Source organism: Dasypus novemcinctus, chromosome 21, assembly GCF_030445035.2.
Source record: "Dasypus novemcinctus isolate mDasNov1 chromosome 21, mDasNov1.1.hap2, whole genome shotgun sequence".
Classification (NCBI taxonomy): Eukaryota; Metazoa; Chordata; class Mammalia; order Cingulata; family Dasypodidae; genus Dasypus; species Dasypus novemcinctus.
The window spans coordinates 63,102,041-63,114,191 of NC_080693.1; the positions used below are offsets into that span (position 1 = coordinate 63,102,041).

Genomic DNA, 12,151 nt, shown 5'->3' on the forward strand with positions numbered 1-12,151 from the left:
CCTGACGCCAGCAGGAAGGGGAAGGCAGGCTATCCACTGCCTGGGAAGGAGGAAATGAAAGAGGCAGGACTGACCCCAGCTTGTTTCTTTCTTTTCTACTTCTTTCTCCAAAGAAAGTCCTCACTTCCCTTGCTTCAGCCCAGGGAGGCCATGGGGAGCTGGGATGACCCACTCCAGGCCAGGCCTAGAGAAAGATGGATGCCAACATCCTACTGGCTGCCAGTGTCTGCCAGGCTGTAAAAAAGCCCTGCCCGGGCCCCTCACTGGCCCCCCACTCTGGAATAGAGAGGGAGTTGGGGAGGGGGAGGGTGGACTGAGGACTGAGACCCCCGCCCACTATCCAGTCTAGGGGCCTGGGTCTCTCCAGGGACCCCAGTACTAAACAGAGGTCACCAAAAAGGCCCAAAGGCCAAAGTCATGCCACCTCATGCCTCTCTGAGGCCTCTGGGACCCAGTGGAGTAGAGGGAGAGGGGGAAAGGGAGGTAAACGCTGAGCAGGATGTCCCTGTCCCCACCAGCCTCCTCTTCCCCCAGCACTGCTAGGCACATTCCTCTGTGGTTTGCCCGCCAGCCGCACTGACGACTCTGCGGCCACGAGGCCAGAGCCACATCTGCAGGAGTGGCCCGATATGGCCAGAAGGGTGGGGTTACACACACACACACACACACACACATTCACTCACTCACTTTCCCTCCCGCCCAATGTCCTGCTCCAGCACCAGGAGGAAGGGCCCCTGGAAACTGCAGCAGGCCTTTCTGGAGATGGCAGGTCCCAGGGCAGGGTGCAAAGCAGGAAGGTCTCCCCAGGCCTGAGGCGTAGGGCAAGGCCCCAGACTGGCTGGAGGGTTCTCTGTTCCTAGGCAGGGCTGGCTTGGCCCTGGACACTGATCACTCAGCCAAGAGTGGACAGGCTTCAACCCGCTGCTCCCAGCAGTGCCGGGGCTGCAGGAGGCGGATGCCAGCCCGCCTGCCTGCCCAGAGAAAGGCAGGGGTCCAAGCGGTCCTGGCTCCCAGCAGATAACCCGGCCTCAGGCTGAACTGCTGCCAGCACTGCTGGCTTCCCCTGCGGGAGCCCTGAGGAAAGGGCACGGACTCCCACCAGGCTGCCGCTGGGAGCAGCGGCCCCATTGGTATGCAGGTGGTGAGGTGGCCGGCGGGCTCCACCACACGGCCTTGTTCCCACGCAAGCAGGAAGTGTGGGCGGCTGGAGAATATTAATCCACAGGCTCCACGGAGCCTGGGCAGCATGCAGCTCCCAAGGATTGGCCAGGTAGCAACCCGGCTCCACCCGAGATGGCCAGGGCTGTGGCCGGGAAAGGGCAAGGTGAGGGGGCGTGGGGCCCCTGAATACAGTGTGCTGGGCCCAGGACCTAAGCCTGGCTGACCTTGCAGCCCCTCAAGTGTCTGTGGCCTCTGCCATCTTGGCATGAGCAGAGGTGGCACAGCTGCCATCAGAACCAAGCACCTGGAAGGGGAAGTGGTTGTGTCATGGCAGGAGACTCTTGGCCGCCTCCTGGTGGACCAAGGGAGGTTGGAGGACCTCTGGAAAAGGAAGAGGGCAGGAGGGGGCACTGCTCCCTAAGGGGACTAGGTGGAAGCTCTGGTTGGCAAGAGCCCTGCTGAAAGGCCACGAGGCAGAATGTGGGGGGCCAAGGCCCTAGGCTCTGCCCCACCCCTCCCCATTCATGCCTCACTCTGACAGAGAGGGCGGACCAGGGCGCCAGCAGAGGTTAGGGGCCTTGGAGGAGGGGTCCAGAGGCAGGCCCTTGGTTCCTCCTATCCTGCCTCTGCTCAACACTCTTCTTCCGGAGACTCAACCTTCCTGGTGAGAGTGGCGGCTCCAGGAACAAGAGCCAGCACCATCCTGTCCTCTGAACTGCCACTGCCACCATAAAGAAGCCCCGGCCCAGACCACACGGTCCAGCCGTGGGAGCAGCCCCACACATAGCCAGGCTCTGGCTCAGACAGGACCACCTGGCCAGTTCACAGGTACAGCGTGAGACCACCTTCCCATCCAGCTGGGCCCCCCTCCTCTCCATGAGCCTCATCAGCTCAGGGAGCCTCCACGGAGCACAAGGGATAGTCTGTTCTCTCTGGGGAAGACGACATGGGTATTGAAAGGGCAACTTCTGGGGCCTTAGAAGAGAAAGAGGATATCTACACAAAAAGGGACACTGTCTCCAAGCAGACAAGGGGCTCTGGGACATGAGGAACAGGTTTTAGCAGTGCTTCTGGGGACAAGAACTCAAAAGGAAAAACAGATCTTGCTGCCCAAAAGCCAAGGCACTCCCACTCTGAACACATGAAAATCCATGCCCTACCCCTCCACTAGACCTCTCTCAGAGATGCCACCACCAACCCCAGAATCACTGGCCAGCGGGAAAATGGGACCTTTAGTTCCTCCTGGAGAAACCCTGGAGGGAGGGGGGTAGCAAGAAGTAAGGACCCGTGTGGCAGACATGAGCATGTGGCATCTGGCTCTCTCAGGTCCTTTTGCTCCCAAGAGCCGCCAGCCCTGGAAGGCCAGGGAGGGGGCCCAGAGTACACAGAGCACAAAGTAGGGTGCATTAAGCTGTTTGGAATGCCCAAAATGAGGCCCCTGCAGATGACCCCTGGATCTGAAGAGCTGTCCTAGAAAGGGGCATGGGGACGACAGAGACCTTTCAGATCCTCTCCTTCAGGCCCGTCGTTACACAGATAAGGAAACCAAGCCTAGACAGGCTGCTCTGCGGAAGGTGTCTCAAGCTCAGCCGCAGCACAGCAGGGATTTGAACTTGGGCATCCTGACTCCCAGTGCAGGTAGGTTCCCTCTGAGCATAAACGGGTCAGCACAGCTCTGGGGAGGCAGCCTCAGCTGCACAGGGCAAGCCAGCCTGGACTACAGCTCCTCTGAGGAGCAAGGGGCTAGCACCCCACCCAGAGGGCAGCATCTTGCACCAGCACCCATGCCCTCAGGTCCTCCCTCGCCAGGCTGGGGAGTCAGCAGCTTCTTTAGATGTCTAATTACCTGGTTCCTTCCCTCTGGAGACTGGGAAAAGGCTCTTCCCCTCCGTGGGGTAGGGAGGTGGAAGAAGGCGGGGAACAGCATTGCAAACGCCTCGCTGATGATGAGGATGGCCCCACCCACCAAGGATTTTCCCATGATCTATTTCTGGGCTCTTACAGGACGGGCGAGGTCAATTTAGGCTCAACAGGTTCTGCCACAATTTAGACAGACATTCCCACACGTGCAAGCTGAGTATGACTCTCACCTAGCAATTTTCGAGACTCCTCATTTAACGTAAGCGAACACACGTCATGTAATGGTTAAGAGCAAGGGCTCTGAGAACAGCACAGTTCAAGGCAGCCTCCGCCGCTGGCCAGGGCAATACACCGAGCACCTCCCCGTGCTCCATCCGGGTATCTGGGAAATGGGAGTAACAATAGCACCTATCTCCCAGAGTTGTTAGGCTCAAGAAAGAAAATACATGCAGAGAAGCATGGCACAGGGCCTGGTGAGGGAGAGATGCTAGTCAGGGCTAGTAGTCATGTGTTAATCTCTGGAATTACTGAAGGCTCCCTGTAGCAGGGACTCAACATTTTTGTGTCCTGGACCTCTCTGGCAGTCTAATGACGTCTATGGGCCGCTTCTCAGAATAACACTTCGAAAATGCAAAAAATGAAATACTGAGAATTACGTGGGGCCAAGTTCACAGACTGTCTGGACACTATCCAAGGATGCCAGGTTGAGCCTCCTGCCAGAGCTGTGTTTCCGACGGTCCTAAGGCTGCTTGGGGTCCTGTGCGACTTGAAGGCCCTCCTGTGGGCCCTACACAACGCAAGTCCGAGGTGTCAGCAGCCAGGTCCCAGGGCAGAGGAAGTTAGCTCTGGGAACAGCCCTCCTCCCAACACCAGCACTTCCTGGCTATCCCACTGCCCGTTACCTCTGAGAAGTGCCACTCTGTCCCTTGGCAGCTCAGCCCACGGCAGTGGGATCTCTCCTGTCCCTCAAAAGCCTGCCTTAGCACAGAGATGAGCATAAGTTTGGCCCCTACTTTTAGGGCTCCTGGCTCCAAGCAGTCAGAAATTCTCCTACGCACTGTGCCCTGCTGCAGGCAAGACCTCTCTCGCCAGTACTGCTCCACATCCTCCAGGGAAAAGGCCTGGGGAAACCCTAAGCCCCCCTCCTCTCAAAACAGAAAGAGCATAAATCTGACTTCAGAGATGTTCAGAATGTCAGTGAAGGAAGGACCCTGCAAGTCATCCACTCTACTCTCCCAGCTGAGAGGAGAAAAGTGAGGCCTGAGTGGGAAGAGATTTGGCCAAGGTCGCCGGGAAAGGAGGTGGCAGAGCCAGGGTTAACCCTGGGTCTTCTGCTCCCTCTCTGCCTCCCACTATGAAACAGAAGGGGAAGTCCTGAGAGCTGCTCCTGAATTGAATGAGAGAAGGGATAAGGAGCCATAGGCTCCTGGGATGTAGACAAGGGCACCAGCTCGGCCTCAGAACAGCAGAGCCAGAGAGCATAGGGGAGAAGGGGGCTAAGAGGAAGACACCCCAGGGACCGTAAAGCAGACTCTGAACCCAGAAGGGATTAAATTTAGGGCATGCACAAATCATCTCTAGCTGGTGACGATAGACTTAAGTCTTCAGTCTGGGATGCTGTTTGAAGGAAAGGCAGACTCTCTTCTCCAGGCCCAGCCCTTTCCAGGAAATACTTGGGCACAAAGCTAGAAGCAATTAAAAGGTGCTTTTAACCATTCCAAGTCCACAGCTGTTGCTGAGACTGTTTGCTCCATACCTGGAGTAGGGCGGCAGGGACCCCAGAGCAGATCTGCCTCCATTCCCCAAGCATAACGTGGCCCTGCACGTCCAGCAGGGGGCCTTGCCCACCTGGCCTCTCACCGTAATCCCCCACCCCAGCTGGGGTTTGGACACCTGCTCCCCGGCATCTCAAGACATTCCCTCCAGACTGCCAGGCTGTTGGGAGCTGGACTGGCCTCTGACTGAGGCCAAAGCTTCCCTCCCTCTGCAGGGAGTACAGTGCCCTCCTCCCAGGAGTCCCAAGGCCCACTGGGACCTTCCAGGGCCGCCGGCAATACCTGTCAGCAGGCTGCCAGGCCCCATGACCCGTCCACACGGTTCACATTTCACGCGTGGTCTGAGTCTACCCACATCAGAATCCCCTGAGATGTGTTAAAAATGCTGGTCCCTGGGCCAACCTCCAGAATCTGAACCTTTGGGAGAAAGGCCTGGGAATCAGCATTTTAACACAGTTCCTTGGCAATTGTGATGAAGGTTTGACAACCACTGCCCACAGGGCTCCCGGGCTGTGGCCTGCACGCCCTTCTGCTGCCAACCTGACAGCTGTTACAGCTGTGTGTGCGGACACGGTTAATCTGATTTCCTGTCTGGCAGCTGCACAGCAGAGAAGGGACAGCTGAGGGCCTCAAAAACAAGAAGAGGGGATGAGGAAAGAGGGGATGGGGGCCAGAGGAGGCTGTCTGTGTGGGAGATGGTATTCAACTTTGGTCCCTGGCCCCCTGCTCTCCTTGGGCAGAAATCCCTGCAGAGAGCGAGATAGCTGAACAAGTGGTCCCAAGTATTTATAGAAAACAAAGCCTCCTCTCAGAAACCTCAATAACTAGCTCCCCCAAGGCCCGGCTGGTCTCTATTCTCTGGGAGCACAAACTTTGAAGACACACAGAAGGGCTGCTGTATAAGGCTGTGCAGCTTGTATAACCACACAAGGGCACCCAACCGAAGGAGCAAGTTGGGGCTGACACTGAGCCTGTGCCCCAATTGCCAAACCATGCACTCCTGGCATGGGATGTATCCATCCAGGAGGGGACCTTTTACAAATTTACACAAAGGAGTTTTTGTGTGGGTTAGCAGGGGTCCTCCACATGCACCTGAGTTCAAATCCCAAATGTTATTCATTCTGTAACTTTGGGCAAGTGCCATAAGCTCTCTGAGTCTTCCTATTTGTAAAATATACCTATTACTACCTTCCTAAACTAGATAAGATGAGGAAAGCACCTGCTACCCTTATCACTTAGTACCTTAACTAGCGTTAGTTCCCTTCCTGTCCGAGCCTTTCCCTTCCTACCTTCCCCACAGCCCCATGCAGCCAAGCTCTGAATGGTCTGAAGAGCACAAATAAGAATATTCAGGGAAAATCCCAATACCTAAACCAAACCCCATGGCACTTCCCAATATCCAAAGCATCCCTTCCTGGCACAAGCAGGACTCAGCCCCTCCCTCGCTGGGAAAAGGGGACCTCCCTCCATTCCTTCCCCTGATAACCTGCCCACTGCCTAAGCCTCAGCTCCACCCAGCTCAGAGCAGAGCGGAATCTGGGGTTCCCAGAAGAGAAGCAGGGATTCCCCAGCTCTGTGTTCTTGGGAATCCCACACTGGAGCCCAAGCTCCCAGGCCCCTGAAGCCAGGACCAGGCCTAAAGGACAGTGGTGTCTGCTGTACACAGGGCTGCTGGGGGGAGCCAGGCAGAGATACAATCCTTCAAGCAGAGACGTCATCTGTCAAGGAGAACCTCTGCCTAGCAGAAGCTGCGGTCTGTCCCCCTCCTCAGGCAGGAATAGTCAAGGGTGGCCCACACCCCTCGGCTGCTCAGGCTCTGCCTCACCCACTGGGGTGTCTCACCCATAGCTGTCTATTCACCCGCAGGGCCAGGCCCCAGGCCTGAACCCAGGAATGCTGCCATCAGCCCTGGGCACCAGGAACATCCATTCACCCCAACCAGGCACTGTGCGAGGTGCTGGGGAGCGAGAAGCTAGCAAGTCAGCCCAGAAAACAAGGGCTGCCCCACAAACAGGGCTCCAAAGACTCGCTGCTGGAGGGGGTGGGTAGCAGCCCCCCTGGAAAGGCCCTTTCCCCAACCCCTTGGGCCAGCACTACAGACACGACCCAAGAAAAGTGTCCCTGGACACCTGCTTTTTCAGCCACAGGCTTCTGCATCCTGTCTGGAGAACGATCAAGATATGGGGGAGGGGGGAGGGAAACACCAGGCTGCCGGGCCCTCATGGCCATGTTTGTCTGGGGTGGATTTTTTTTAACCCAAAGGTTAAAGCGTTTCTATTTGAAACATCTGTTTACATTCCAGAGTCAAAGAAAAAACAACAAGGCAGCCGAGCTCCAGGCCTATATCTGTCCCCAGCCGCGTCACAGACACAGACAGCATCAGAGCTGCGCAGGGGGAACATTCCTTAGCCCTCTCCCCGAGCGGCTGAGGTGACTCATGCCTCCCTCCTGCCAGGATGGACCATGCCACCTCTCGGAGGGCCGCCGGTGTGGTAGGAAGAGATGGGACCTGGAGAAAGGATTGGCCAAGGGTCTGGGGAGGAGCCGGCAGCCTTGGTTAGGGGAGGGATGGACAGGGACCCAGCTTGCAAGGTTTCTGGGGGTCTAACTTGAAAATGTGTATGCACACAAGGCGAGGAGACTTCGGGCCAACAACTGGGTGCTGCTGGGTGACAAAGGACCTGACAGTCAGGAGGGGGAGAGCTGGCCCCAAAAAGATGTTCTGCACAGCCAGCCCTCTGCTTTCCAAGAGATCACTCTGCCTTCCAGAGGCTTTGGGTAGGGGTCAATAGTCGGGACTTTTAGCAAAAGCTGTAGATTCAACTAGACCAGCGCCGGGACCAGCCTTGTAGGTTTAAACCCTCATCTCATGGGACTGTGTGGCGACCTTGCAGGGCTGTCCTCCAGAATTGTACCTACACCCCAGAAGACTATGCGGGAGCCCCCCAGGGTTAGGACCCTCCACTAGGAGCCTGCACAGGCAACCCTGCCCAGGCAGATGGCAGGCTTGTCCCAAGGGTTGTCCCCATCTTCCAAAAACCATCATCATCTGATATATCGCAGCCCAGCTAAATCTTATCCTTGGACAGCTCAGAGCCAAACCATAGTGCGGAGGCCCCCAGGTCCCACCTTCCAATTCAAGGCTTGGGACCCTACCCATGTATCCAGAGGGAAAGGTTCCCCACACACAAAGATACCCATACCCAAGGACCAAGCCACTGCCAGCAAGGGCCAAGTGGGCATGGGTCCAGTAGGCCCCTCCCTGGAGGAAGCATCTTGTGGTGCCGGCCTGGTGAGGAGGCTGTGCCAGGAAGGCCTGATGCTGCCAACAGGTTCCTGGGAATAAGAGAGGGAGTGGCCCAGCTCTGGGTGACCCCACTCCCAGCCAAGAGCCAAAAAAGTTCCTGCAAAGAAGGTGGCAGCAGGTAGGGGATCCTCAAGCCCTTGAACCAGAATAACACACCTTCACCCTTATGAGAGAGATTTAAACTGAGACCGAGAGAGAGAAGAGCTATAGGGGGAGTCCAGGACCCCAACACCCAACTGCTAACCCTCCAACTGCACCCAGCCTCCTCCCCAAGCTTGTCTGATTCTCAGGGGACTTCTCTGACTGGGGACTCACAAGCATCACTGTACTCGATCCCCCACCTCCCCGAACCCCATGCTGAGGCTGGGGCACCCTTTATTCTTGTGGACACCCCAGCTATGGTGCTTTCTCCTGCCCAAACCTGGGGAGCAGGCAGCCTGGAGGCAGGTCACCGACCTACTTCCTCTGCTCCGAGGCTGGTGCCAACTAGGCCAGGATCCTCTGGTAACCCACAGCCCCCACCAGCAGGTGCCGACCCTGCCGGAGGCCAAAGGGCTCGCAGGGGATGCAGCAGAGTGCAGGTGACAGGCTTGTGAGCAGGCAGAGGCATCAGGCAGGGAAGCCAGGCACTCGAGCCCATACTGACACCGCCTCTGTGAGCAGGGCTCCCTACAGCGAATAGATTTTCAACAAAGCTCTCAAGAAAGATCTAAGCAGAAACTCCTCTGGGTAAGGCCCAGAGCCAGACGCTCAGCCCCAAGGACAGGGATGCCCAGCAGAGGGAAGGCGGGGACACCAAGATACTTACCTGCCACAGGGATGCTGTGTAGAGTCCGCGGCAGGATTTCCAAGGATGGTTCCCGGCCTGACATCCCATCTGCTGAGAAACAGGATTCTGTCTCATAGATGGTCTGCAGCATCTCCACGAGCCCCTGAGCCTTGGGCACCAGCAGCATGCCAGGGAGGGGGCCGCCCGAGGCGGGAGCCGGCCAACAGGAAGGTGGTCAGGCGAGTCCCCTGCTGCTCAGGGGCTCCCTCAGGCCACTGCTGCTGGGACCCGCGCAGCGGGGAGGCGCCTCATCCGGCCTGGGTGCTTCTGGGCGCTTCTGGGCGGGAGGAGCCAGGAGGCTCCCAGAGCTGCAGGCCCAGCTCTCCTCTACAGGAGCAGGGACCGCCTGCCTTTCCCCAGCACCCTGGGAGCTGGGGTACCACTGAACACCCAGGGGACAGGAAGAGGAGCTCAGTGGGCAGGCGGGCTCTGTGTTCCCTCCCAGCCCTGGGTGACAGCTCTGGGCCTGGCTCCCTGCTCCTCCTTCCCGAATGAGCCGCCGGCAGCTGGCAGGAGACTGAAATAGCAGTTGGGGGAGGGCCCTGTCTATAAATAGGTGGAGCATGCTCAGGGAGCCGCCGGCCGGCTGCCAGGAGTCCGGGCCTGGCGGAGGCCCCATGGAGGGGAGGCGCCGCGTTCCACCCCAGGAGGAAGCGCCAGGCAAGGGGGATGGGAGCGGGGGAGGGCCTGCACTCAGGGCCAAGGCCACAGAGCTGGGTGGCCAGAGACTGGGCTGGAGAAGGGCACAGCGCAGGGTACCCATACGTCTGGGAGCAGCGCCGGCTACTACTCTTGGCAGGCAAGGTGCTGGAGACCAAGAAGTGAGACTCAACCTCTATTTTCCCTCTTGCCACCCAGAGCAGGTAAAGGAACTGGAAGAGTCTGGGAGAGGTTTGCAGACAGGGCCACCTGGCCTAACCATGCACTTTCCTGGAACCCTTCTAACAGTCAGATAGGAGTTTAGCCTCTGCCCCTCCCCACCCCACCCCTAGCTGGGAGGAGCCTCCCCACCCCCCCCTCAACCAGCAGGGACACCCCTAAGCTGAAGACTTAATTTAATGGGTAAAAGCACTAAATTACCACATGCACCATTTTTTTTCCATAAAACTTAATAAGACTCTTTTTTCAAAAAACACTGTACAAGGGACTGGAAAACAGGCTCCCAACAGCATCAATGAACCTCCTGCTACCCCTTTTATGGTTTGGAACACTCCCCCCCACCTTCCCCATTGCCCAAAGCAGCTAAAGGCAGGTCCCTCCCACCCATTCTGGGGTGTCACTTCCTGAGACTGCTTCCTTCCAGGTGGGGCAGGGAGAGTCTTCCCGGGCAAACCTTGGCTCAGTCCCAGCCCAAGGAAGGGGGCCACATGCTACCTGCCCAGCTTCAGAGCACAGGTAGCTCTTCCCTGGCAATATGCCAGGTGCAATGCTAAGAGCATCATATATGCCATCTCATTTTTCATTCTGCGTGATGATCTCAGGAGACAGGTACAGATGAGGAAACTGAGGCACAGAGAAATAAGCCAGTCACCCTAGGTCACACAGCTTCTTACGTGGTAGGGCTAGGAAGTCTGAGGCTCAAGTCTGAGCTCTGGTCACCATACCCACTGCCTCCTGTGCAAGGGAGTACACATGTCTGCCCCAGGGTTTCCCTTGACAGGCACAGTGACCCCCTGATGCTCAAGACAGAACAGATGAGGTTGGAGCCCCTCTAGGAAGAGTCAAAAGGTCACCAGTCTCAGGTGTAGCAGAGCTGCTCCTGCTTCTTGGCTCGGCTGGGACCTAGGGCTGGTGCCCCATGAGGACTGGAACCCACCCGCCCTCCCTGCCCACCGCTGGCCACCCCCTCCCCTCAGATTGTGACTCCCACTGGTGCAGAAATCCCACTTGGCCCCCTGACCTCACTGGAACCTTTTAATAGCCTGGTTATTCCTGGGTCTGCGCCCCCTCCCCCCTTCCTGATGTCACAGTTGCTATTTCTGGAGCCCCCTCTTTACCCCTCCTTACCCCCCACTCCAGGCATGGAGCCAGGGACACCTGTCCTCTCCCTGGACTGGATGACCTCACTCTCCTGTCGGGAGCCTAGGAGGAGCTGGCCAACCAAGGACACGGTGGCTGTGGGTCCCACAGCCCATCTCCCAGCTGGCTTCTGCACACCAGGAAAGGGGCCTCCTGCCCATAGGTGGGGGAGTACATCAAGAGTGGAGGTGACAGAGGCAGGCTTTCCCAGGCCCTAGGCTGGCTGGTGCAATGTGGATGTTGCAGGACTGGGGAGAGCCGTCTGGAGCCTCAGTTTCTCAGCCAGGGCAGCCCCTAGAAAGAAGGCAATGGAGCAGTGCTCCCCACAGGGCTTGATGTTGGCAGACATCTCAGGGTACATCTGGGGAACCCATTGCCTGCCCTCTGCCCTAGCCCTTCCTCAATCTCATCCTGGTCAAGCAGGTCCTCTCAGGAGGAAGGGCAGGGAAGGCCAAGGTCCCCTCAGCAGGGTGATGGGCAGCAGACTCAAGGGAGCCCAGAAAGCCAGGGGCAGCAGCCCCTCCCAGCCCAGGACTCCACCTACCCACGCTAGCAGCAACCAGAAGGGCTGGCTAGCCTTGTCCTGGCCCTGTGTGCCTGCCTCAGGCACAGGAGAGTGAGGTGGGGGAGCCCTCTTCTGGAAAGGGACTCCATTAGTTACCATGACATGAAAGCAGAGCCTTCAGAATCTGGAGCAGCCAGCAGCCTAAGGAAAGAGGGCTCCCTGCTTGGGGAAGACAGGAGCACCCAGGAGACTAGGCACCCACAGGTAACCAGAGCCAGGGGTTCAGGGCTAGCTCTCAGCAACAGCGTGAAACACAAAGGAAGGTGTCAGACACAGTCAGACAATTCTCAGTGCAATTCCCAGAATCCTCCAGGGGAATAAGAGGGGCCTGGAGTGGAGGTAAGGGTCTTCTCCTGAGATTCAGGTGAACCTACAAGATCCTCCTAACATCTAACCTCAACTCTTTCTGCTCTAGCACTTTCCCTCTTGGCTCTTTTCTCTTCTCCACCCCGACCCCACCCCACCTAGCTCTCCCAAGAGTATCCTGCAAACCCTGCAGAGTACCCACTAAGCATGGAGTACATGAGCCTGGCACAGAGTCAGCACCGTCCTCCCCAGACCGCAAAGACCCCGTCCCCTCCCTCAGAGGTTAGGCTCTGGCCTCCTACCCTATGAACCTGGAGGGGGAAGAGCCC

The 12,151-nt window shown here is 57.7% G+C and overlaps 1 protein-coding gene across 11 annotated transcripts in view; it reads right to left on the reverse strand.

Annotated features, from left to right (window-relative positions):
- Positions 1–12,151, reverse strand: part of HDAC5 (histone deacetylase 5) — a 34,904-nt gene that overhangs the window by 12,478 nt on the left and 10,275 nt on the right. For 4 of the 11 annotated variants that reach the window (XM_004451580.4, XM_004451585.5, XM_071210698.1 and 1 more), the window contains one exon: positions 8,912–8,983. In XM_004451580.4, the coding sequence (XP_004451637.1) occupies positions 8,912–8,983 (72 nt within the window). Of the gene's footprint in view, positions 1–3,251; positions 3,404–8,911; positions 9,127–12,151 lie in introns of those variants that run through there. The other 7 variants (XM_004451581.4, XM_004451586.5, XM_071210699.1 and 4 more) reach the window with 4 other exon arrangements.